The sequence below is a fragment of the Dermacentor silvarum genome, chromosome 9 (genome assembly GCF_013339745.2).
Source record: "Dermacentor silvarum isolate Dsil-2018 chromosome 9, BIME_Dsil_1.4, whole genome shotgun sequence".
NCBI classification, from domain to species: domain Eukaryota; kingdom Metazoa; phylum Arthropoda; class Arachnida; order Ixodida; family Ixodidae; genus Dermacentor; species Dermacentor silvarum.
Genome location: NC_051162.1, coordinates 121,791,276 through 121,817,891, shown reverse-complemented (window position 1 = coordinate 121,817,891; position 26,616 = coordinate 121,791,276). Strand labels below are relative to the sequence as shown.

At 47.9% G+C, this 26,616-nt stretch overlaps 1 protein-coding gene across 4 annotated transcripts in view; it reads right to left on the bottom strand.

Annotated features, from left to right (window-relative positions):
• Positions 1–927: 927 nt before the first annotated feature.
• LOC119464217 (pancreatic triacylglycerol lipase) overlaps positions 928–26,616 on the bottom strand; it is a 39,395-nt gene continuing 13,706 nt past the window's right edge. For all 4 annotated transcript variants that reach the window (XM_037725103.2, XM_049655793.1, XM_049655792.1 and 1 more), the window contains 10 exons: positions 19,380–19,528; positions 17,160–17,443; positions 14,861–15,007; positions 13,455–13,563; positions 12,935–13,057; positions 8,455–8,574; positions 7,543–7,809; positions 5,811–5,928; positions 4,333–4,503; positions 928–1,732 (listed from right to left, as the gene is read on the bottom strand). In XM_037725103.2, the coding sequence (XP_037581031.1) occupies positions 1,624–1,732; positions 4,333–4,503; positions 5,811–5,928; positions 7,543–7,809; positions 8,455–8,574; positions 12,935–13,057; positions 13,455–13,563; positions 14,861–15,007; positions 17,160–17,443; positions 19,380–19,452 (1,521 nt within the window). In that variant the 5' untranslated portion in view covers positions 19,453–19,528 and the 3' untranslated portion in view covers positions 928–1,623. The remainder of the gene's footprint in view (positions 1,733–4,332; positions 4,504–5,810; positions 5,929–7,542; positions 7,810–8,454; positions 8,575–12,934; positions 13,058–13,454; positions 13,564–14,860; positions 15,008–17,159; positions 17,444–19,379; positions 19,529–26,616) is intronic.

Sequence of the window (26,616 nt, the reverse complement as noted above, 5' to 3'; positions counted from 1 at the left end):
TGCAAGGTACGCTATTTTTTTTTTCGCCAGTAATCAGTGGTTTTTATCGTGTTACGTTTTACTAGCTTCATGTTCGCAGTCGGCTCAGAATATGTACTGCTATGGCGGGGAAGGCTGTCTGCGTAGTCTAGAAACTCCACCTGCATGAGAGCCTTGAAGTTTCCGCTTTACTATAGTACGGCCGATGGGTAAAAAGAAAAATTTAATCCAGATGCCGCGGCGTTATTGATAACATGCAGGTGGGGTCGGTGACGAATCATCACTAACAAGAGGTAGCAGACCCCTTTTACAAGTGAAGGGCGCGAGAATTCGCTCATGCAGCTTGGTTGTCTTTGATGTATCAGTTGCTCAGAGTGGCATAAATCTGCGAATGAATTTTTTAAGACGTCTTCCTACGCGAATCACAGCCACTTTTCCGTATCGGGTATGACTGTTTCTAAAGTCTGTTCCTAGCCTCTTTCGTGGGCTGATCCCGTAAATTAAAAATTGAATTAGGAGTTTTTACATGCCAAAACCACGATATGATTATGAGGCACGCAGTAGTGGGGGACTCCGGAATAATTTGTACCACCTGGGGTTCTCTAAAGTGCGCATAAATCCAAGTACACGGGCGTTTTTGCATTTTGCCTCGTTGAAACGCGGCCGCCGGGGCGGGGATCCCGAGGATAGTGCAGTCTAAAAATGCGAGAACGCTGATGCTGTCGCTGAAATTTATCGTATGCATGTGATGATCGAGATGGCGATGATTATAATGTCGATGATGACAAAGTTGGAATGTGATTTCACCTCTAGTTGACGTCGATCAAACGTTGACGCTCCAGCGTGGCTCTCATAATGAGTTATATAATTTATACACCTCATTCTCATATCCAAGGTCACCCAGAAAGATAGTATTTTATTCAACTAGAAATTTAATCACCTCCCCACGTTTTATTTTTCTGAAACACATGCATGAACTTTAAACTGGGTCACGTGATTTCCGCTGACTATAAACCACCGCTGAGCTGCAATCCCTCGGCCACTAGAGCGCGCGAATCAGACATTCATATTCAAATTCCGAGAAAGACAAATACGCACCAAACGCAAGTCTGAAAACGTGCCCAAATCCCATGAAATCACGTAACGTGAGACATCTATTTTTTTAAGTGCCCCCTCCTGGAAACTAGTCGTATCTATCTAGCAATTCGAGAAACGTCTGAATGTATTGTACTGACACCAGGCATCCCTGACTTTTATTCTGCGGACCAACAAAGTAGACGAACAACCCGATCTGGCAGTGACATGGCGTTGAGCGCAATGTTTTACATCATCACCTGAGGCACGTCCACAAATGCCGCTTAAATCAACGTCCTGCGGCCCACAGCAATGCTCGGCGTCTCAAACACTTCCTGAGAAGAAACAAAAGAGTGGGGCACATGTAACGGTGACACTACAAATGGGTGAAACAAAGTGTTCCTAGCACAGATGATCTCGATGAAGATGTCATGGCACGGATGACGTCATTGCGCCTTAGAGTCGACGAGTTTTCGCTGTTTCCCAAGGCCGACGATGAAGTGAATAGAAAACCAGCAGCTTAAGAAGACCTCGACGGCACCAGTTCATTGAGCTGCGCTCCAAGACACATCAATAGTCGGGACAGGAGTCCGTTTCTCGAAGAAACATCTCCTCTCCTGGTTGCAGAGCGTGGGAGTGGTTGGCGCAGTACAGAGTCTGGGTCAGACTCTTCTTGCCTCTGTAGGAATACGCAGAAAAAGAAAGCAAAAAAGAATAAAGCTGAGCATTACACGAAGCACGGGGAGTGAAATGAGAAAGAACGACACTTGGTGAATGCTTTCTTTTTTATGCATATTATGCACCATGTTTGCATTAAATGCTAACAGTGCTTCGCAGCTTCAGGGGGCACATAGTTACGACAAGTATGCAGCAAACTAGTCCAAAGGGACGCTTGAATGCTGAATTGAAACTCAAAATTATATCAAAGCACATGGCACCCCATGATTAAATAAAGGAACCCCATGACTTCATATAATAACCACATTACTTCACAGAGGGACCGTATAACTTTATATAACTTCGCAGAGGGACAGCATAGCTTCGCAGAGAGACCGCATAACTTCGCAGAGGGACCGCATAACTTCGCAGAGGGACCGCATAACTTCGCAGAGGGACCGCATAACTCGCAGAGGGACCCATAACTTCGGCAGAGGGACCGCATAACTTCGCAGAGGGACCGCATAACTTCGCAGAGGGACCGCATAACTTCGCAGAGGGACCGCATAACTTCGCAGAGGGACCGCATAACTTCGCAGAGGGACCGCATAACTTCGCAGAGGGACCGCATAACTTCGCAGAGGGACCGCATAACTTCGCAGAGGGACCGCATAACTTCGCAGAGGGACCGCATAACTTCGCAGAGGGACCGCATAACTTCGCAGAGGGACCGCATAACTTCGCAGAGGGACCGCATAACTTCACAGAGGGACCGCATAACGTCACAGAGGCACGGTATAAGTTTCACAGAGGCACGGTATAAGTTTCACAGAGGCACGGCATAAGTTACATAGAGGCACCGTATGACTCCAGACACACGTGATAACTCCAAAGAGGCACTCTGAATTTCAAGAAACACCTGTAAACGCCAAGCTACCGACGCCGGGATTAGTTTCCAAAAGGCAAAACGTTTCTGGAGAGCACCTGATCTATTGCATCACCGTTTCGCAGTACTTCCCTTTGCCTGAGCACACCTGTTTTTGATAACCGATATTCACTTCTAGTATGTCACCACATTTATATATACGTCTTTAATATTTGCATTTCGAATAAACGCTCAGTTAGGCAGCGAATATACCATGTTTTTCTGACCCTATATTCGTTTCATAAGTGCTAATTATTATGAACACCTTTACCAAGGCGAGAAAACAAAACGTGCAGACGAAGGTGTCAATAATTGAAAGCTCCAGAATTAAATTTTATAGATATGTCCTAGATTCACAATACGGCAAACCCACGTAACATTTTGAGGCAAGTACTCGAAGACGTAGAGATGTAGTTTTGGCCTTAAACCCAAAAAGTCACAGGCCTGCGCGGCACACACAGCACAGTCACAGCGTAAACTGGTGGAGCGGCTCAAGAGTAGCTCCAATTTGGGCACCACGCACAACAGGGTCTTCGCGGCAATAGGTTCACCTCGTTTTGACGAGAACGATCTGAACGGTCCGCGCGGCGTCGACGGCGAGCTGCGGCTTGTAATGCTCTCTGCACAGCAGTCTGCTGAGCCCGATCAAGCGCCTTAGAACTGCAACTTACATGTCGGGCGCGCCGCCTTTGCAGGCACCTTAACTAGATGGCGCCACCATACTGGCGGAGGCTCGGCAGCGCGTTGATTGCGCGCCTCGTCTGAATCGCATATCGTCGTCTGCGCCTGCGGACGCTGCGTTTGCAGGCATCTTACCTAGATGGCGCCACCATACTCGCGGAGGCTCGAGTCGTCTCCCCCTGCGTGCTTGCCTTATATATGGATATTTTCCGCGGCCCGATAGCAAGCGCTTGCGTGGTTCAGTGGGAGAGTATCCGGCTCCCACGCAGCGGGCACGGGTTTGATTCCGGAGGGAATCGGGTACTTTTTTTTCGCGTTTCCGGCGATAGCGGTTACGCGGTGGACGCCGGCGGAGGCATCATCGCGACCCGAAACGGCTATTAGAATGAGCCCATAACACCTTACGCTGTAAAACGCAAATATTACCCTCTCATTTTATCTCCACATTTTTTACGAAGCAGGCAGCCAGCCATACTCGCGGCTGGCTGAGCTGCGCCAACTTATTGACTGAAATTACTGACAGTTTAACAGTCTAATTTAAGGTTAACCAATTTATAGCAAAAAAAAAACAACAGTCTCCGGCAAGATGTGCAAAATCAACTCGTAGGGCCCCTTGCATAACTTCCCGGTAATTTACCGCGTGAAAAGACGCAACCAGTAAGTGGGTAGTACGAGTTCCTGCTTTTCGATAGAATCATCCTAACAAGGCTGAATGCGTAGCGGAAGTATCGTGTGGCTAATCACGCAGATGGAACTGAGGCAGCGGCTCTAGCCAACATATATATCGCTGATCGACACCCACGACAAAATAACTTTCAGAAGGCTATCGGCTCATTAAAGTCGCAACAAACTACGTCATGGTCTACTAGGAAGAGTAGCACTGGTTGGCGTCGTAGCTATATTGCACGTATCCAAACGCGATGTCCACAATACGCAGGCAATTTTTATATTATCCCGACGCTAGGACAACACGCGAAGAATGCACAGATATTCTCGCATTGGGGAGAGGTTCAGACCGCTTGAAGAAGCTGTCGAAGGGCCGCAGCTTGACCGAGTGCACGAACAGCCGGTTGTCCACTTCGGGATCCAGGTTGTTCCACTGCAGGCCGAGCTCTCCAGCGTCGGTCACTTCTTCCCGGGTGGTGACGTAGTAGGTGTACCGACGCCCACCTCGAATGTCTTGAGGTCTGCGCACAAAACGCCATGAGTGCAAGGAAAGCAAACTTGCGGCAGGGACGCTCCGCGATTGCTACGTGTGCCCCCCCCTGAGCAAAAGTATATGGACCACAGCGTTGCCGAAAAAACTGAATTTCTTCGTATTTACGTACATAAACTGAAATTTAGGAGTACACTGGAAAGCTCGCAATGCCAAGTTTGGGCTGCAGTCCTCAAGTTCAAGTTACATCCACAGGCAGAGGCGGAAATCGGCTTTCTTGCGCAATCTCTTGTTTCTATACTCTTGCTCCCAGGTGCACACTAGCTGTAAATATGGGTGGCTCAGTTGCTTACGACGTAAGGCTTGCTAGATGTCCAGCGAGCACGGAGTGTGTGTATATCACCTGCGTGCTTGTATTCAGCAAAATCAAGCAGCGCACATTGACCTGTCGTCGGGAGGCTTGGTAAAGATCTTGCGCTCCGACGTTCGAGAGCTATTCACCGCGTCTCTTCTTCCTCCGAGAGGTTGCTATGTTATGTGACCAAAATCACAACGGAAGTCCCTGAGGTCCTTTCACTGTGATAAATAGTATTCTGGCTCTGCCTATAAACGTTTTTTATTGCGTTAGCAGTAGGTATGTGTGTGTATGTGAGAAGTATATAATGCTGCCAGCATTTGTTACATTTACCCCTAAATCCCCAATTTTTAAATATTGATTGAGAAGCCTAGCGTTGCAAGGGCCTTGCTAGCAGTGGCCGGACAGGCATGTACTCAAGAACTGCACAAAAGTTCACATCCGGAGCAAGACATGGGAGTCTAAGGTAATTTAATAACCTATGCTCGCCTACGTGTCCCGTCTGTTAAAAACATATCTACAGATTCTCAGAAGGGCACGTGAGTAAAAGATCAATGTTCAGCAAAAGCTAGGTTGCCCACTATTTCCCTATTTAGATCGGTGTTCGCACGGTGACTGACCGACCAAATACCCAGCCGCTAGCCGTAGTTGGGCCATTTCGCACTAAGTAACGGAAGGAGCAGCGTCTTAATATGCCCACGAGCCAGAAAAACTGCTCAAAGTGCAAAAATGTGTGCGTGTACTTACCCTGCGCGTCCAGCATGCACCCGTCGCTGCATATTCACGAGCCAGAACATTATTTAGAACTACAAGCCATACACGCACGTTCGAGCGAGAGACACAGAGCCCGTCCATTGCAACAAGCCACGGTAGGGACCTTAGGAGCCCGAGCCCTGCGGCGTCCTCTGGTGGCGGTTCGAAGAGCGAAGCCCCGTGGGGGGGATTTCCTCGCTTTAAGAATCGCAAACGGGAGAGACACAAACCTTTTTCCAAGCCTGACATGAAACTTCCCCTTCAGGTTGAGGTACAGCTGTCCGAAGGCGTCCCACACGGCTCGCTTGGGAGTCTTGGACATCTGAACGGCCACCTGGTACTGGTGCACTGGGTGCGAGAGAGGAGAAAAAAATACAGTAGCGCTACAGCGAGAAACGTCCGCGGCCAAGTGTTCGTCTGACATGTACTCTGCATTTGAGGGTTTCTTAATGCGTTGGTTTCGCTGTCAAATCCCAACAGTAGAGCTTCCTTCCAATTCCAAACTGAACACGATCTATACCTGTATTTGTTGTATACGGTAAGGGGGAGACGAGCGCCGTTAAATAACTGCCGCTTGCGTAACTGTGCCGTGTGACCTTATTCCATATATCTTCATTTGTCAAAGCGCCGGCTCTAAGTCAAGGCTTCCACTTGCTCGCCCACTGTCTTGTTTGCTTTTGCATTGCGACAGACAGACAGACACAGACAGGCACAGACAGGCAATCATCTATGGTGGGGCAATGGTAAAATAACATAACCCCAGCCTGCACCACAACTACAGGCATGCAGACATCGCCTTTCTATCAGGCGGTGAGGGGTTTCGCCGCCATCAGGCGGCAGATAACGAAGGGAGGTTCTACACTGGATCGACAGTACTTCCGCAGGCGCCAGCAACCACAGCACCCGCAATATGTGGGCCGTTGCTGGCATGTTCCCTTTAACTATAGGCCTAACTGCCCACTAGCTGTAAGCACGCGCCTTTCAGCCACCCTTTAACGAAGGAAGGTTATCCGCACTGGGACCTCCGAGATCGGGTGGTACATATTGCCCCATGTCACTTTTAATCTCGAAGGTACACTGTATCGAAGGTGAGGCTGCGCATGGGCGGCAGTATTTGAGCTATATGGCTCCGTCGCGCAGCATGCAATCCCGCCGCAGGCAGCGTCACCTTACGGGAGACAACGAAAACAGGTCGTTCGAGCGGCGTGACCTTTCCTCGGCTGCCGTGTGGCGGCAGTCGCCGCTGGAAGTGGTAAATTGAGGTCCGCACGCCGCAAAGTGCCTTTCATGGGGCTGATATTGCGGAGACGGGCACCGGCAGGCAGCGGAAAGAGGTCAAGCATTAGCGGTGCTAAAAGGAAGACCTCAAAAACTTACCAATTATTTTCTACTTCAGGGCATACATAGCAGGCAACGCTACGAAGGCTAGCGAGACTTCTCTCACAGCTTGCCTTAGCGTAAAAAAGCAGTGCACGTATTTGACAGAAAAGTATGTTATGCGTCATGTAACTCATGTAACATTAGTCACTTATTTGTCGCCAAATATGGCGTACTTCTTTCAGTGAAGGCGTCGCAGATGTGAACCTATTTACCACCGTACGAATAGAGCGACACACTTCTGCAACCAGCGGCCACAGCGCACCACATTCGCTCGCGACCAAAACATAGTACGTCGCATATACTGGAAGCTCGAAGGGGCACGAATAATACCTGACTGCACGTAACTTTACGGGCACAAGTTGGAGTTGTAATATACGAAAATAGTTATTCCGCAAAAAGCATCGCATATCAAAAGCAACTGCTCTGCGAAACTCGCGGAGGGAGACATTTATGATCGCGCAATACTTGCGTAGTTTGCGCAGCACTGTCTGCTATATATGCGTGAAACGAAGTAAGGCAACGTTAATAACGGCAACGCCGTGCGCGCCCTCGAAGGCGTTGTACACAAAATGTCGTACGCACGACAGAACGGGTGGCCGTCGTTGGTCTTCAGGTACAGTTTGTGTCCCATGCGCTGGCCGTTGGCGTTGGTCTTCATGCGGTCCGAGTAGAAGCCCATGACGGCGCAGTGCGAGTTCTGGCCACCGCAGCGCGAGCAGCGGCCGGCCTCGAATTCCTCCCACGATCCACACGACACGGCCACGGGAAGGCAGCGCATGTCTCGCGTGATGGACTCCATGTAATAGTCTAGTGATCGGATGTGGTCGCACGAGCTCAGCCTGCGTACGCCTGCGAGGAAACAGAAAAAAATGTGCAGAAACTAGCCTCGATTATTGTCCATGTAAGCGAATGGCCCGTTAAGAACAAACGTGTGAGCGAACCAGCGAACTTCTTTTTGCCGTGTCCGACCAACAAGCAATCACTAAAACATCCGAAAGAGGTAAAGGAAGCTACTGGCATTAAATACAGTTCTGACAAAATATAGCTTTCAGCCTGGCAGTGTACAGCATAAAGAACTTTCTGGAGCGCAAGAAGCAACACGTCCCGGGTCTCATAATCGAACCTAGAAATGACGCCTTTCCAGAGTGGTCGCCCCTACCATTTAAGCTAACTAGGATGCCAGTATATCTTTTTGAGACTCCTCGTGTACATTATATCGCGCATTAGTTTCAATCATCTTCTAAATTATTTCAGAAGAACGTGCTTAAAATGACGATCTCTTATATAAAGTCAGATGCACGTGGAACTCAATGAAAGCGGTTTCATCATATTCTTAGCCTCAGCTTTCGAGAGAACTATCACTAATTCGATCTAGCCATTTGTGTATTCAGAGACGATGTAAAGCAACCATAAGGGGCGTTTAGAATAAGTGGTGTCTAAATCCACGCCCCGGCGACGGTGCCAATGCATGTTTATGCGAACAAAAAGCCTCACCTTCAATGAGACCGCCTTCGTCGACGAACTTCCTGAAGTTGTACTTCTGGCAGCCCGGCTGGTTGTTGCCGTTGTTGGGGTAGAAGTCTAGATGACCCACCATCTGGTCCACGCCGAACCCTGCAACGTACGCGAAATACACGCACTTCGCGAAAGAGGGAAGAGTCTGGCTCTAAGGACACAAATTAAGACCCACTGAGAGCCATGAAGGCCGTGCATCTTACAAAATCTGCTCAATGAAAGCGCTCAGGCTTGGCGCCCAGAGAGTTTGCGTACCTATAGCTGTCATAAAACGCAGGATGCATCAGTACGAATGACGTTTCTCAAGGACACACCACGCTGCCACTCTACGTGAACTAACGGTACCGCTTACAAATTCTCTAGCAGAATTCGCTCCGCAGGCGAATGGACATACCTTTGCCAGGTCCACTGTATGTGTAAGTGGTTGCCTTCTGTTACTCTATTATCTTTCCCCACCCTATTACACCCCAGCCCCATCCCACGCTGCTAACCACCGTTCAGATTTCAGCAGATGCAGCTAGACATTTACGGTGCGGCCAGCAGAAATATAGCTCCCCTTATTTTCCTTTCTTTTTACCAAAAAATAACACAACGACGTTTTCTTCACTTCTACATGACTCAAGACAACACGAAAAAAAAAGTCAGATGTTGCAACAACGGCACAAGAAAAACGCTACGCAAGCTTGCCTAACACAACCTCACTTCACAACCAGTGCACTCATCGAAAACATCCTATGTCTCTAGCAGCGCCAGTTGCTCGTCTAAGCCCGATTGCTTCCAAATGAGCGCACCTTGGAATCTGCCTCTCATTCGACGGCATAATGTGACAATGGACAGCTGCTGGGGCTTCTGAAGATCGCTACAGTTATGCACGCTGTACATATTCGACTGCACCCTCAGACGTCCGTGTCTTCCATATTTACTCCTGTCGACTAACTCTGCTTGCCACTATGGCAGAGTAGTGAGAAGAACGTGCGCCTACACTGACTGCCCCGTTATGCCTTGAAGCTTTTCCCCAAAAGCCGAAGGTGGAGACATTACGAAACAAACGGTCATCTCGTTTAAACTTGTCACGCGATCACACAGCTGTCGTTGAACGCTGTAAGCCTCCTAACTAACCCGTGCAGCTACATGGAGGTCACCGCATGCATGCGGACGTGTGTGCCGTCATTTCCTCGGCTCATCGCAGTTTTGCTTGGCAAACGCCATGTAAAAGTGCTTACCTTGCTTTAGAGTACACGAAGGCACCAGTAAACTCCACGGCGCCATCATTCGTAGAGAGTAGTACTAATAGTAATTGGTAGTTTATATATATATATATATAATTACAAGAGGAAAAGGAGGGGAAGGAAATTACTCCTGACTGTTTAACGCAGTCTGCTAACCCTCGAACGGCGGCCAGCAGTGGAGGAGGGATGGTGAAAGCGAGAGTAGAAGGACAGGGAAGATTAGAGTAGAGACAACCGTTTACATACTTACAACAGAGCGACGAAGTACAAAATATTCATAGTTTGCTTGTGGAGCAACTTCTCGAGAGAGTCACCCGGCTCCACACACCGGCAGTATTAGGTCACGTAGAGCTGCCGCATTGGCGAGGAGCGACTGCTCGAGTATTTCGTGAGCTTACTCCCGCGCAGCCATAATTGCGCCTCGCACTGTCGGCCGGCAGCTCGAGCGCGCGTTATAGCTGCTGCGTAGTTCCTTTCGCGGGTACCTCGGAAGCACTGCGTTGCAGGAGCAAGTGTTTCAGGAGCAAGTGTTTCAGGAAAAAGTGTTTCAGGAAAAAGTGTTTCAGGAAAAAGTGTTTCAGGAAAAAGTGTTTCAGGAAAAAGTGTTTCAGGAAAAAGTGTTTCAGGAAAAAGTGTTTCAGGAGAAAGTGTTTCAGGAGAAAGTGTTTCAGGAGAAAGTGTTTCAGGAGAAAGTGTTTCAGGAGAAAGTGTTTCAGGAGAAAGTGTTTCAGGAGAAAGTGTTTCAGGAGAAAGTGTTTCAGGAGAAAGTGTTTCAGGAGAAAGTGTTTCAGGAGAAAGTGTTTCAGGAGAAAGTGTTTCAGGAGAAAGTGTTTCAGGAGAAAGTGTTTCAGGAGAAAGTGTTTCAGGAGAAAGTGTTTCAGGAGAAAGTGTTTCAGGAGAAAGTGTTTCAGGAGAAAGTGTTTCAGGAAAAGTGTTTCAGGAAAAAGTGTTTCAGGAGAAAGTGTTTCAGGAGAAAGTGTTTCAGGAGAAAGTGTTTCAGGAGAAAGTGTTTCAGGAGAAAGTGTTTCAGGAGAAAGTGTTGCAGGAGAAAGTGTTGCAGGAGAAAGTGTTGCAGGAGAAAGTGTTGCAGGAGAAAGTGTTGCAGGAGAAAGTGTTGCAGGAGAAAGTGTTGCAGGAGAAAGTGTTGCAGGAGAAAGTGTTGCAGGAGAAAGTGTTGCAGGAGAAAGTGTTGCAGGAGAAAGTGTTGCAGGAGAAAGTGTTGCAGGAGAAAGTGTTGCAGGAGAAAGTGTTGCAGGAGAAAGTGTTGCAGGAGAAAGTGTTGCAGGAGAAAGTGTTGCAGGAGAAAGTGTTGCAGGAGAAAGTGTTGCAGGAGAAAGTGTTGCAGGAGAAAGTGTTGCAGGAGAAAGTGTTGCAGGAGAAAGTGTTGCAGGAGAAAGTGTTGCAGGAGAAAGTGTTGCAGGAGAAAGTGTTGCAGGAGAAAGTGTTGCAGGAGAAAGTGTTGCAGGAGAAAGTGTTGCAGGAGAAAGTGTTGCAGGAGAAAGTGTTGCAGGAGAAAAGTGTTGCAGGAGAAAGTGTTGCAGGAGAAAGTGTTGCAGGAGAAAGTGTTGCAGGAGAAAGTGTTGCAGGAGAAAGTGTTGCAGGAGAAAGTGTTGCAGGAGAAAGTGTTGCAGGAGAAAGTGTTGCAGGAGAAAGTGTTGCAGGAGAAAGTGTTGCAGGAGAAAGTGTTGCAGGAGAAAGTGTTGCAGGAGAAAGTGTTGCAGGAGAAAGTGTTGCAGGAGAAAGTGTTGCAGGAGAAAGTGTTGCAGGAGAAAGTGTTGCAGGAGAAAGTGTTGCAGGAGAAAGTGTTGCAGGAGAAAGTGTTGCAGGAGAAAGTGTTGCAGGAGAAAGTGTTGCAGGAGAAAGTGTTGCAGGAGAAAGTGTTGCAGGAGAAAGTGTTGCAGGAGAAAGTGTTGCAGGAGAAAGTGTTGCAGGAGAAAGTGTTGCAGGAGAAAGTGTTGCAGGAGAAAGTGTTGCAGGAGAAAGTGTTGCAGGAGAAAGTGTTGCAGGAGAAAGTGTTGCAGGAGAAGTGTTTGCAGGAGAAAGTGTTGCAGGAGAAAGTGTTGCAGGAGAAAGTGTTGCAGGAGAAAGTGTTGCAGGAGAAAGTGTTTCAGCAGAAAGTGTTGCAGGAGGGGTCCCCTCTTCATCGCCTTTGTTGCTGTCATTCGTAGCGTCGAGACCGAGGCCCTGCCTGCGCATCCACACGCTTTCGACGCGCAGTCGCCGCAACCCCCCTCGTTGCTGCCGCGAAATATTGCGCACGGTGATCGCGGGGCAGTTGGACGGACCGTCCGAGCAAAATACACACGCACGCGCGCCATGTTCGCCCTATGGGCCTTTGGAGCGCTAAACGATTCCTCGGTGGCGATTGGTTGACAGTGGAAGAATCAACGAACACACTGCCGGAGTCTTTGTAACAACAAACTCTTGATAGAATAAAGAAATTAAATTAAATACTCGGGATTTACGTGATAAAAGCACGTTCTCATAATGAGGCACGCCGTAGTAGGAGACTCCGGATTATATTTCGATGACCTTGGGTTCTCTAAACGTGCACCCAAAGCGCTGCACACGGGCGTTTTTGCATTTCACCCACATTGAAATCCAGCCGCCGTGGTCGGGATTTGATCTCGCGACCTCGTGCTTAGCAGCGCTACGTCATAGCCGCTAGGCCACTACGGAGGGTTTAGTATTATTGGAAGCCACGAGAAGAAATAAAACGATTCTCAAGCTGTACAACTTTATGAGCCGAGTTCATGACCCATAAAGTTATATATTCAGAGAACAAATTGCAAAGGTGCATTTTCCCACCACCTCACCAAAAGCTCAGCAAAAAGCAGTCTGTCGAATGGCGGCAATTACAGACCAGAACTTATCCGAACCCGGCGATCTCACATCTCATTTACCCAGACATGTGCAAGACAGATAAATGCAAAAACTGTGGTTCTAGAGCCAATCTGGAACATACGCTATGGGAATGTCGAGGCACAACAAACAATAATGGGGATGCAGCCTCTCGCGATTGCCTCCGCGTGCGCTGGGAGACTGTGTTGCTCAGCTCTGCCCTTGACGATCAACTTTGGGCTGTCCAGCGGGACGAGGAAGCCGCCAGGGCTCAAGAGCTCCTGGCCGTCACCTAGGCGGGACCATTTGCCCGTCCCACAAACGCAGGGCCTTTAAATAAAGTTATTTGACTGACTGACTGACAAAAACAAAACGGTTAGAAAACTTGCCTTCTATAAGAAAGTACGGCAGGCTGGCATCTGAGTGGATGACGTCGACGAACTTGGCGTCACTCGGATCCAGCCGGACATCGGGGTGCGTCCTGTAGAACAAAGGACCGGCAGGGTCCAATCCTGGCGGCGGCCCATTGAGTCCCCGCAGTTAGGCCTAACGCGAACGGGCTTTCGCGTTCATGATACATGATGCCAGGGCACGGAACCGGAAGTTTCCGGCTGTCACCCATCGGTGCCAGTGCATTCCGAAGAAAGTCCTGAGTGCGGGCTGCAGTACGCTGCTTTTATTCTATTGTAAATCTTATTAAGTATTATTACATTCACTCTCCGCGTTAATACGTTTGTTCTCACAGAACTCTTACTCACGAATCCCCTAACATCACCTTCGTAACATCTGGTACTCACCCAACTGGAGCACCTAACGCTATCTGCTAACAAGGTCTTGAACTATTTATCAATTACCTGATTAAACTTCCGGTTCCGGTCCCGCGAAAGGGCCATCGCCAGAGAGCCATACCTGAAATTCGACCAAGGTTGTGCAGTCTTGAGCCGGCGTAGCCACAGATCTGGGCACCCAAGCTGTGCCCAATACAGTGGAAGGAAGGCGGGCTTGACCCCAACACGCGCTGCAAAACGGAGAACGTAAGCATCATTTGGCCGTTTGGGCTGATTCACTGAGCTCACCTACCTCGTTCAGCATTGTTCAAGCCAAGCTTGACTTATTACTAATCCACAGGCATGCAGTACAAAGAAATACGTTCAGCTTCATCCGGCGCAGACAAACGTTTGCGCACAGGAGTTACAGCAAAGCAGATCCGCTCTAGCATAGATGTATGAGCTGACAACAGCACTGGTGGCGTCATCTCGTGGCGATGTGACCAACCGTAAAACTAGAAAAGTTTGTCACGTTACTCCACTTTTTAGGAAAGAAAATGGGCAAATTACGTTCGTTATTGCTGCTTCTCTTTCGACACGTTTTTGCCGACGTTCGAGTGGCGCACCGTCGATCGTGCCAAAATACGTTTTACGCTCCTTGGTTGAACGTAGTAGCACGAGATGTTGCCAGAAGCACCGTTCCTCAGTGTAGCGTCTTTACAAGTATGCGTATACGTTAACCGGCCTTTGCTATGCAGAACTCTTGCTATAGCGCTCAGGAAACAGATCTGTTCTGTTCTCAATGTAGATTTCTGCCACACTTTCAGAGTGCAGCTAGTCGCGAATAAACCTAGCCACACAGCAGCACGACTTACCTTCCAAGTTTCCTTTTTTTTCTCAGTTCGAAGTAGCACTGATTGAAAAGCATAAACGTGTGTGTGCAAGTACTTTTTTTTAAAGTGGAGCTTTTTTTGTATCTTCTCCGGTGTTTGGTGTTCGTCGGCGTTACCTCATTGGATATATTTGTGGATTTACATAGACAACTTGGTCCACTCGGTGCGTTCTGGCTGTTGTCGTGCCGAGTATACAACTTGGGTCGATTGGTATGTGCGCTAAGGTGTGGCTTCAGTACTGGGTATTTGCCACTGTGTCCGAGCTACAGCGTATGTGGCCCATTATTCTTGGTCAATCCTCCAGAATGGGTGTGCCACTGTGACAAAAGGGGCATGAAGCTTTTAACTTAATTAGGTATGTGTCGTACTTCTCTGTGCGTAAACATCTCATCAACATTCATTTCTCGTTTCTCAGCAAGCATCATGAATGACCTCTGTCCTCACGACGCCGACATCTAACAGCTACAAGCGACGAGGTTGAGCCCATGCCGTGCACTGCTGCTGCTACCGCGTCAACTCAAACAAGCTTCTCGTCATTTAGATTTCAAGATAGCGTTGGATCCGAGTGCCAATTCCTTCAAATAATTTTGTGCGCATTACAGTGGGAAATTACAGGTCAAGCGTAGAAATGAGGATCCACGAAAAGGCGAAGCACCTCGATGGTCTTGACTAGAAAGGCGATCTCTGCCCCGACGACCCTGCCGTTTGCCGTGGCTTGGCTGTAAGGAAGCACGTTGCCTCCGCGCCAATCGACCACTATCACGTTACAGTCCATAGTGTCCAGGAAGCGGTCCTTCATCTCCTGCAAGCGAAGGACGTAGGAAAGAAAAAGTTGGCATCGCAAATCCTCTCTTTTAAAAACATCAGGATCTAAAGAAAAGATTACCCAGGAGAGCGCCCTGTACTAGTTGTTATTGTTCAGGAGGAATGGTGAGGGTCATGTCAACTACCTTTCATCGCACATCATGTGAAAGCTGAGGAGCTGGCACTGAGCGGCAGCTGCACCCAGTGTGAGCTTGCCCATGCTCTAGCAACAACAGGTTGCTAGAGCCCTATCTTGCACCCTGTTTATTTCGCTATGTTTCTCACAACTTGGCTAACATTAGCTGGGACACCTTCTATATGGTGAAGTGACGGGGTAGCTCGCATAATTTTTTACAAAGGACGTGCATACAACGCTATATTTACAGACGACCACAGACGTTTACGCACCACAGGATCTGAGAAAAAGCCGATCATCTCCGCAGCCGCACAACTCAGTATGGTATTTGCATTTCCAGCCTCTAGTAGTATGCACGAACAACTTCGTGATGTGCGGTTTTGCTGGATATTCCTACAGTACGCTCGGAAATTCTACGTTTTCTGAAATCCCACGGTCCGCAAACATTTGTGGTCGACAGTACCTGTCTCTGAATTTGTGGCGTTGTCGTGCGCTGCAAGTTGTTCATCACGATCCGACCATCTTGACAGTCTATTCTTGTAACGTAGTACGTATGCTGTCACCATCGGTCGCAGCGACTACGAGTGTGTACTGCAATACCTGCTGTACACGGCTAATATAGACGACAAAGCGAGCAGCGGCCACCTTAAGCCTCGTTCCAATACTGAGGCAGTGAAAAACAGCTTCTCGAATACAGCATCGATGTCAAAAACGACGCAGGCTACATTGCTGTCCAAGCAATATGGTCACCTGGGAGCTTAGCGGGAAGTTTGCCTGTCTCAAGCTTGCGCAAACAAAAACGTAGTCGAGTTTTCATGTACAGTCGCTATCAAAAAGTTTCGAGGCCACAACGAGCGAGCACATTCCCTTCGTGCCCTGTAGTGTGGCATGTATACGATCCAAAGAGCTCCAAAGTTTCCCACCATCCACAGCTTCCAAGTCTAAATTAGTTCAGCAGCACCTGCCACCAGTCAAAGTCAACCTGTTCACTCACGCTGTGCTCTGGCAACATTTGACCAAGACTGTATTCAATTGACCAAGTTTAAGCACTTTAAATACCCAAATACTTAAAAATATAGCTATTTTGTTATACCTTTTTAACCATAAGAGGTGATGTCAAGTCGCAGACGCAAGTTCCAGGACTTCGACTCTACGCTGTATTCAAAGTCATCAAAGCGGACTGGTTTCATTGCTAGCAATAATCAGAACACACAAAACACGTGTGCTAAGGATAAAACGGTTTGGTTCGTATACGACGGCACCAGCGTCATTACCTAATCACTTGTCGTTCGAAAATGTCTTACAGAGTGAGCGAAGCAAGTCAGTCTGCACAATTTTGCCCAAAGTCTCGATCGGTTGACTCGACCGGCCAGCCGGACGACACCATCCTCATTGCATACCAGGGAAGTCATGAAGCTGGCAAGTAATTTGTTTCCCAACTACACGAGCTGATCTAACGATGAGATCAACTAACGGACCACGAACCTGTTCGTGCACCGACGACAGTCACAGCCGAGCTCAGTCATGCTGAATTGAAAATAACTCCGATTTGTGCTGTTCTTTTTTTTCGTGGACCCCCAATTTATTGCCGTTGATTAAAAAAGGGGAGCAAATTCTAGAGGCATTGTGTTGAGCTGCGGAAACTTCGGGGATCAAACTACGCAACTCCGGCAAAGTTTTCGCATACACACATTCCTTCATATAAACTCCTAGTCTCCTATGCTAGATTTTTCGTCGTGGATCTATAGGCCGGGACTAAGACACAGCTTTGAGAGGAACCAGCCAAACTATTCTGTAATTTCTTAATGCTCGAACTCCCCAACACGTATCATCTTTTGACACCCCCGACGTCCCTGACAATTCGAGGCTCATCCATGCTTTGTAGGTCTATGTAGACCATCCCGCACTCCTCGCTTCCTCCAGTTCCGCTTCGCTCCGCAACGAACTACGGCTTCCACGGTGACCGAATGCGCGGTGACGGGAACGTGGCGACACGCGTGGTTAACGCACTCACGAAAAGCCAGTTTCCGACGAGGATGTTGTCCATGAAGCCATGTACGATGATCTTGGTAGGCTTCCGTGGCCGGAACACAGTGCTGTGTTGCAGGTGATCGACGTCGGATTGCAGGTACTCCTGCACCACGGGGTTGCTCCGCGTGAAGAGCAGGAACGTTGTGTTGACTAGATGCCGGTCGTCGGGCAGCAGCGACACCGGCCGGTACAGCAGGTGGAACCAGTGGCCACCGCTGCGGAAGCAGCCCAGGTCCGGCATACATTTCTCGAAGAGGGCCAGGCTGTCTGCGAGGCAGAGACGAGAGGTAGCATGGATGCCAAAGGCTTAATACACGCTAGAGAGCATAGGCCGGCCCAATGAGTAGATACTCACTTATCAATATTTTTATGGCTGCATACCCACTCATGCTGATTGTTACTAACTCGCGCTCCCCACTCGTGCCCATATACAATCGCCAACACTCACTCGCTTTCGTTCATACTTACCAGTAACGACTAACTCGCGACCTCTCATACTCAACAAGACTTGAGTTTGTGCTCCTGTGGACTGAAATTCACCAGCATTCATTCCCGTTTATAGCCATGTCCGATCAGACCTATTCTCACTCAAAAATGAAATTCAATTCTGGGTTTTACCTGCCAAAACGACGATGTGATTACGAGACACGTTGTAGTGGTGGACTCAGGTTTAGTCTTGACTATCTGGAGATCTTTCACGTGCACCTAAATCTAAGTGCCACGGGCGTTTTTCCACTTCTGCCCCATTAAAATGGCAATGAACGGCATTAAAATGGCATTGAACCCGCGACAGCGAGCTCGGCAGTGCAGCACCATAGCCACTGGGCTACTGAGGTGGTCATGTTTTTTGTCACCCACTCACACTCTTTTTCACATCTAATATCAGTCGGAAGCAATAAGCATGAGCCAGTGTGCTCACGAGTAAGTATGACAATCTGTGCGCAGATTGCGAGTGCAGATTGTGCTCTCTAACCCGATAACTTTTTGCCAAGGAGGGCATTAATACATTTCTATAGATTTTCTTTGCCCTCAGTAGTATAATGTCATAATATGATCGTAATTTGGCGTAAATGTGACAAAATCGAATGCGTCACAGATAAAAGACGTCAGATTCATTTACTTTAGGTATTCCAAACAAGAATCCTTCACCCAACGAATAAAAATTAAAGCTATCGAGAAATATTTTCAACAACAAGAATATATCAGTCAGGAGTAGGGATAGAAATTTAATTGCCCAACAAAACACCCTGCCGACACCAACCAGCACCTGTCTTTAGCAACGACGAACAAGCGATACGCCAAGCCGCGTTACTTGTCCCCATACTTCTCAAGAATCTATGGGTTTAAATACTTCGTTTTTTTTCAAGAATTTTAACGGAATGGCTTAAATATGTGCCATATCTTCAGACTCTGCAGCCCCCCCCCCCTTAAAATCATCCGTTTTTCCTTGTATACCCGGCTTGCACCTGCCATAAAGTATGTAGTCTGTAATAAAGTATAGATCAGTTTGAGTAAAATTACGGAAGCCAACCCGAGCTTCATACTTTCCGTAAATGTATTACAGTTGCCGGATGCCGGAACACATGCACCAGATACGGACGGCAACAGAATCATTGATAGAGATTTCGAGCCCCTTACTTGAACGACATTACCTTAGAAATGTCATTGCGTCATTCCTTGTTATCACAGAAGGACGAAGATAAGTGCACTGTACGGCCAGTGATTGTTGCCGCAGGCGCTTTTTCAGCAGAAGATGGGCAGAACGTAGCTGTTGTGATTATATATATAGCTTTCAGGTGACACCACGGATGCAGCTTCTCACTGCGCTAGTACCCGAACATGGTTACGACAACGTCAGTGCAATCATTTTATCACGCGTACATTATTTTGCTTTCGACGGTGACCATGTTATCGCTGTTACCGATTTGTCTCTCAGCGTTTCTTGTTTGCGCAGCTCCTACGCCGAGAACCCAAAGATGGCGACCACGATGACGTCAATGCAAACCATCTATAGTTGTGTGCGCTCTAGTTCGGCGTCACAAGATGATGCAACCAGCGCTGCTGCGCATGTCTTTCTCCGGTGTTTTTGTGTTGCATAAAATGTAACGCGTTCACCGAAAAGTTAGAACTCTCTAATCTATAACGGCAATCAGGCAGGCACGCAGAAGGACACAACGACACTTGCGTGTCTAAGGTTTCCCACCGACTGTCCAGATGCATGGTCCGGTGAACAGCAGGGCCAGCCAGAGGGCCCGCCAGGGTATCCAGCCCCTCATGAACCTCGGGTGTTCGTCGTGGGGCCTGAGGGGGCGCCCCCTGGAGGGCGCACCACGGCTCTCCGCTTCACACGCTCTGCAAGAAGAAAGTGACAAGCGTCCATCACAGTAGCTCGGAGGCGGGTCTCAAACCCAACAACACGCGGCCCGCGAAATGCAGTACAGTGCAATGCTGAGCGAGTTGCTAAGTGTACGTGATTCGAAAATTAGGCGTGAAGAGACGCCACAGTAGCGACAAAAGGCAAGCCGCATGACAAGGCGATCTCATTTTTTTTTTCCTGCCGCTGAGAGAGTGTCTCGGGCGAGACCAATGAGTAGCGGCTGATTCATTCAAGTGGGCTAGCGCCGATTTACTAACTTAGCTCCTCCACCAATGATCGCTCATCCTAGCTCGGCCCCTGAGGTTCCCGCAGGGTCTGGGCATAGGGAAATCTGCAATAGAGCACCGAACCACCACGATGGGTACGTCCAGAAGTATTGTTCTGCGACATCATTAAAACGGCTGCGAAATCGCATCAAGGCACCGGCGACAGAGTGACGAAGTAAATCTTTATGATGCATGCATAGACAATAACAATGATGGGCATCGACTATCGACTATGATGGGCAGACCAAGCTTACCCATCGCTGCATTGCATGTCAGTGCGATGTCTTCAGGCTTCTTCAGTTCTAAGATAAGCGCTATCGCACGAAACTCATTTTTGATACTTTGTCAAAAACATCCCCGGAACTTGAGGATTTAGAGGGTTCATACCAAATCTGTGAAACAACAAGTGATTCACATTCACACTACAGCATGATTCCCGCTGGAAGTGAGAAAGATCGAACTTCTCCCCCATCGTCTTTAATCGATGCACACTGGTGCGGCTGCACTGCCGTAAGTCTACCTGTAGAGCGGGGTCGCTAAAACCAACCGCGCCCTCTGAAGTGACGATCACGTGTTGGGCTGATTCGTTAGGCTTCAATCGTGTTGCACAATGTCGTGTTGCTCCTAGTTCATTGCTTCCTCGATGATCGCGACGCTGGTGAAGCCTGTGCGCTTGGAGAAGAGCGGAGTTAATTGCGCCGCCGTTCTCCTCCGGTGTATGTTATTAATGCAAAAGCATTATACATAGTGTTCCGTGAGGCAGAAAACCCGGCGTGATCAAGCGGTGGTACCAAAATTGGCTGACGCCGCAAAGAGTAAAAACACGTCAAAAATGCTCGGATTGATGTCACATTTCTCAGAGAAGTTCCTGTAAACAAATTAAATTAATGGCTTTGAGATAGAAATTTGCCACACCTCGGTCTGGGTGGGAATCAAACACGGGCCTCCGGGGTGCGAGACGAGCACGCTTCCCCGGCTCCACGGTGGCTCCACGGTTCTGGCTGACTAAAGGTGTGCCTAGTGCGTGCGTCAATGTGACGTCATCAGCGTCAACGCCACTATTAGTACAGAAGATAGCAAATTAAGAGTAATGGTAATTATAGTGAATTAGAGAAGATTGGTGTGAATTAAAGTTAGAACAAGTTACAGTAAGGTGACAACGTGGAGTAAAGTGAATCAAGGTGAAGTAAGGTGAATGGCAGTAAATTAAAGTGGATTAAGGTTGGCACAAGTTAGAGCAAGGTGGATTAATGTAAGGTTGTGAAGGACACGTGACAATGTATGACGCCATGTATCATGGGGGTAACCAATCAGAGAAGTCATAATGCTTTCGCATTCACATCCCGTAAGGAGATTTAGGCGACTCCGTTTTTGCGTAAGCAGGGAAAGAATAAAATTTTGTGATAACTGATTAAGTTTTGGATACGTGATGCACCCATAGGAAGCACTGAATGCATGAAATTGTAATTACTACAAACGCAGCAGCCTGTCGTGCAGCTAAGGCAGAATCATCGATGGGAGTCTATAACAAAGCATGAAATGATCTGAAGCAGCTGGAGCTAGATGTGGGCCAGTTGGTGCCAACATACTTGAAGAAAAAAAAAGCGCTAAAGAGACGAGGACAAAAAGAAGACCTGTCTGTTGTGCCTGTCTTTTCGTCCTCGTCTCTTTTGCGCTGTTTTTTTTTCTTCAAGCATGAAATGATCACAGATGCGGCTCAGCGAAGTTGGAACAATTCTCGGAGATCAGCCTACTTATGGTTTTTGTCTGCAGTGTACTGAATTGAATTATGGGGTTTTACGTGCCAAAACCGCGATTTGATTATGAGGCACGCCGTTAGTGGTGAACTACGAATTAGTTTTGACCACCAGGGGTTTTTAAAGTGCCCCCAATGCACGGGACACGGGCGTTTCTGCGCTTCGCCCCCATCAAAATGCGGTCGACGCAGCCGCGGGATGTGATCCCCCGACATCGTGCTCAGCAGCGCAACAGCATGCCACCAAGCCACCCCGGCGAGTACTCTAAACTGTTTCACGTTCACTGTCAACTAGGTTAGGTCCAAAGGTTAGACTCAAACTATTATAATCTAGAAAATAGACTGAACATGTCAGTGCCCGGCGGAGCGGAACGATGCACAATAGGCAGTAAACTGGTGCTGCACGAGTAGTGGGAGGCCAGTGACGAGCATAAGAAAGCTTCGCTCCGGCTATCGGCACCAGCGGTGTGTGCCGCCAAGAGGGAGCCTCACCTGGGACGCCTCGACTGACAGAGGCTGAAAGGACAGAATCCTCCAAAGAAGCAGAGCTATATAGCGTATGCGTGCTCTTCGACATCGCCATCCAAAAGGTGGCAACGCAGCTCGAAAAGAAGAGAACCAGGGAAAAGAAAATGGGCGCGAGAAATCACCTCACGACTGATGTTCTCACCAGTCGAGTGAACAAACTCGAAGAATCACTGGAGCCCCACAGTCTTCTTTTTGCCTATGTGCAGAAATGGCAATATAATGTTGCAAGTGTCATGCTATACGGACGGGAGATTCTTGCTACGGTGTTGCGTCTGCGTTGACGCAGCGCACTGCCTTCCTCGTTTGGTATAGGCAGCCCACGATAACCAAGAGGACAAGTTACAACGTGGCCACATCTAGCGCCAACTTTCAGCTGCTTTTTATAAGTCCTCGTTTATTGTGCGCTAACTGGACTGATCGAAAGGGTCTTCGGCATTTGTTCAACGCATTTATTCATGATGCCCCACCCACTTCGCTTTTCCGGCAGCATGTACGATTGCAGCGATAACGTAAACGTTCGGAGTCGCGAATATTTGGTCACACATTCTGCGGCAGCACGTCGATCTTGCTTTCGTTCGCGAACACACGCACGCTCTCAGAGCGCGAAGAGTGGTGCCGGCGATAATGGCGTCATAACCCTTCCCATGATATACGGCGCGGAAACTAGCCAGGCAGAATACGCGGTTTTAATGAAAACAAAGAACATAAAATCTAGAGATAGGCAATATGATCGACGGTAAGTTACGCATTAAAGCCAGATTAGCTCAAGCATGTTTTTCAGGTGACTCGTCGTACCGTTTCATAGAGGATTCCATCAGAAATTATCATTGCCGCGTGATTTGGCCTGTCACTGTCTGGAAGGCCTGGTATGGTATGTTCACTGTACATTATATCAAGGTACCGACTCCAAGAATGTAGTCAATAGAGTGGAGGCCTATGTGGGCTTTTGTTAGCTGCCCATGAGATTCCTTGCGCAACGTTATGATCTGGAGTTAATACTAACGCCTTTCCTTTTTTTATCTTCATTTCTCCGTACCGCCAACAGGCTCGGCACATTCAAAGCCAGCCTAAACACAAAACGCACGGATCTTTACAAGCAATCACATGAAAAATTCATTTCTACCTGTGTCCACGATCCACGACTCATGCTGCAGATTGATACGCGTGTCAGCGTGCAACCTGTTTTTAAGAAATCCGCAGCTCAGAACTGGCAACAAAGACAGTTCTTCCACGCGTTTTTTTTTTTTTATTTGCTCCCCGCTTCTTACAATCACGTTCTAGTTGCTGGGAAGAGGGTCTACAACAATCGTGCAGGGCCTGCACACTGACTCATATTTTCAATACAGCATCCGCGTGGCCATAGTTACTGCGAATTATACTCACATGGTACAAACTATTCACTCTGTTTCCTATCTCACCACCCAGTGGATCAGCTGCGTGCACCCGGCTAACACAACCGCCCCCCCCCCCCTACCACCGCCTTTGTGTGCGCCACTGGTTTTCACCCAAAAAGATCCCGCCGTCCGTGACTGCCTGGCAAATGTCATTAGTCAAAAGTTTCATCCACGCGGTAGCAGTCTTGGCTAATAAAGGCAACAGAATCGCAAATTCCACGGGATCGACGCCAGCTTAAGCAGGCCCTTTGTTTTTTCGAACACGATGGCGGTGCTTGCGACGTACACACTTCCAGCAAGTTTCTGCGAATGCATAGTCATATGTTTGCAAGTCTTTTTTTTTTTCCTCTTTGCAAATTTTATAAGTCGAGTCTTAAAGGCGCAACCATTGTACAAATCAACCATTGTATCCGCCGCCGGCGGCTCACGGCTGATTGTGAAATAAGCGATTATTATTTCTCGATCCACCACTTTGTACAATAAAGGCTTTTTTCCCTCCCTCCTGTCCCTGGAACGGCGCGCCCCTGTTCCACGTGTTTCGCGAGAAGAGCCGCGGGAGTGGCTCCCAGATCTAAACCTGCCAGACATTGGCGTACGCGCTTAGAGAGGTTGAAGGAGGCGGTAACAAATTGTGTGTCCCACTTTAAAAATGCCTCCATACTGGCCTGTGAACAAAAGTCCCCACCCTGGCAATTTCTACAATCTCACTCTATCCACAATGGCCCGTGGGCCATTGTTAAGTACAATGGCGTATGCAGTTAGCTAGCTGGCATGCAATCGTGATGTACAGTGCACGGGCGGCGGAATGCCACGAGTAAATTGCGCTAAAAATGGCATCAAATTCACGCCTCATAGAGTGGCGCCCTCTGAATTTAAGTTGAAGGTGCCGGACGCGACTTTGGGAGCCGGAAACGTCATATAACTCAGGTTTTGGTAGAACAGGGTTGCCAGGTTGGGCTATAAATAGTCAAATTGGGTTTTTTTTTTTTTTTAGATAGCAGGTTTTTATTTGGAGTTGGCTACTTGACCTTTCTGGCCATTTCCTACCTTCGGTTCAAACGCTTGTTTTCCAGTGCCTTTTCTCCCACTTAGTGGTGGTTCTACCTCAAGGTCGTTGTGAATAAGATGTACCCGCCATAACATGTGAACAGTTTGTGCTCTGTTATTCTCTCCCTGTCTTTTTACATGATTTTACTCTTGACGATGCGCTGCTGACCATGGTTCAGGTGTAAGCAGCCTGTGCTAGACAGTTACGGCAATCAGTAATAACGAATTCCTTCCCTTCCTTTTAAAATGAAGCTTTCATTATCAAAGAAGATGTGAAACGTTTCATCTACGTGTTGGCGGCGGAGTTCTACGACATTGGGATATATACTGAAATTGGAGCACCAACTACAAAAATGCATAGAAAAAGATGGCGATTATGTCGAAAAATAGAGCAAAGTGTCTTCTTTCCAACGATGTGCATTGCTATGAGAATAAACAATGTCTATTTGTAACATTGATGGGAACCTTATTTCTGGATCAACCCTCGTACTTTGCCGGGTATCGCGTGGCGGCTGAGTCGGTCCCTATCTCGGCGGGTAAACTTGCGGATTTAAATACAAAGGGTAAATGAAAGTCGACGCAAAAGGGCCTTGTATGCCACCAAAGTATATGCATAACACCTGCACATATAACGTCAGCCCACAGGATTATACCTGTAAAGCACACGTATCTGGCAATAGAATTATGAATTATATTTCGGATTCTTTGATTTACATATAATTCGGTATATGTGACACTGGGGGTTGTGCCCGTTCTCGTCCAGTCTGTGTGTGTGTGCGTGTGTGTGCGTGTGTGTGTGTGTGTGTGCGTGTGCGTGCGCGCGTGTGCGTGCGTGTTCCACTGTAACACAAGAGGTTCAGTATTCCTAAATGTTGCTTGTTACGTGTCCTACTTATATTTTTCTGTGCCTACGGAGCAGAGAGGCTCGGCCTTTCTGTGCCGACATGCGAGCGGCCCGCTACGTGCTGACGCGCGTTCCGAGGGACAATAATAAAGTTTTACCATACCATACGCCTGCCATCACCCAATTGTACGCATCGCCGTTAGTTGTACAGCATTTACTTTACCGATTTACCTAAGGTTTGCTTGACATGATTTATCACATGTGCGTAAATTGGGTTGTAATTTCATCTTGCACGATTTGTTAATTTGTATCGTCTTGCACAGTCATTTTGTTCATGGCGCTCGACAAATTTCTGCCGGTAACCACGTGACTCAGCGATTTAGTTTGGTTGTACTTGTTTTAATATTGCTTGATTTCTTTGTAATGCATCGTATTTTCATTTTGTTCATCTACAATCTCTCTCCATGTCAATAAATAAAAAAGTTATGTCTGGCTATTTTAATGGATTGCGTATGGCTACGTTTGGGCTATTAGTGAGCCAGCATTTCGCGGGTCGTTTTGCGAGTGCCAGGCAACCCTGGTTTTGGAAATACTGTGAACATAGCACCAAGCCCCCCCCCCCCCCCTGTTTCTGACGTCATCGAGGTACAGCCAGTACAGTGAAAATCTGCGTGTTGTCTAGATCCGTTTTTCTCCAGCAGCACAGTAAAAGCTGTGCGCAGGACTCCAAAATGGCGTGAATATTTTGTACTAAGATGGTATTCTTTTATACCTGTGAAATTTTCACACGTAAAGTCCAGCTGCTTTCGAACAGTCATTTTCGGTCATTCTGCTATTATTAAGGCAATCAATTTTATTCGCTGTTTAAAAAACTGGATGACCGACTGCGAATTTATCTGGGAAGCTTCTAGCCTGGGCCTGGCCGATGTCGTAGTGAACTTATCACTGAAAGTTCTCTGACCAACATCGGTTTCACTGCTCTGTGATACAGATGAAGCGTCAAAATTTACGAGATATTAGCTGCAGCTTAATGAGCAAGCACAAAGAATGATCGTGCCGCAGTATCGCAGTTCCAAAATTCGAATAAGCAAGAGACTCCAACCACGCGGGCACATACACACTGAACGTCAAATATGTCGCAGTATCAATTGCAAAGAGCACGGGTTCACGTTATGAATGCTATCAACAACACGCACAACCGAAGCGTCACATTCAAGGATTCTTGGTG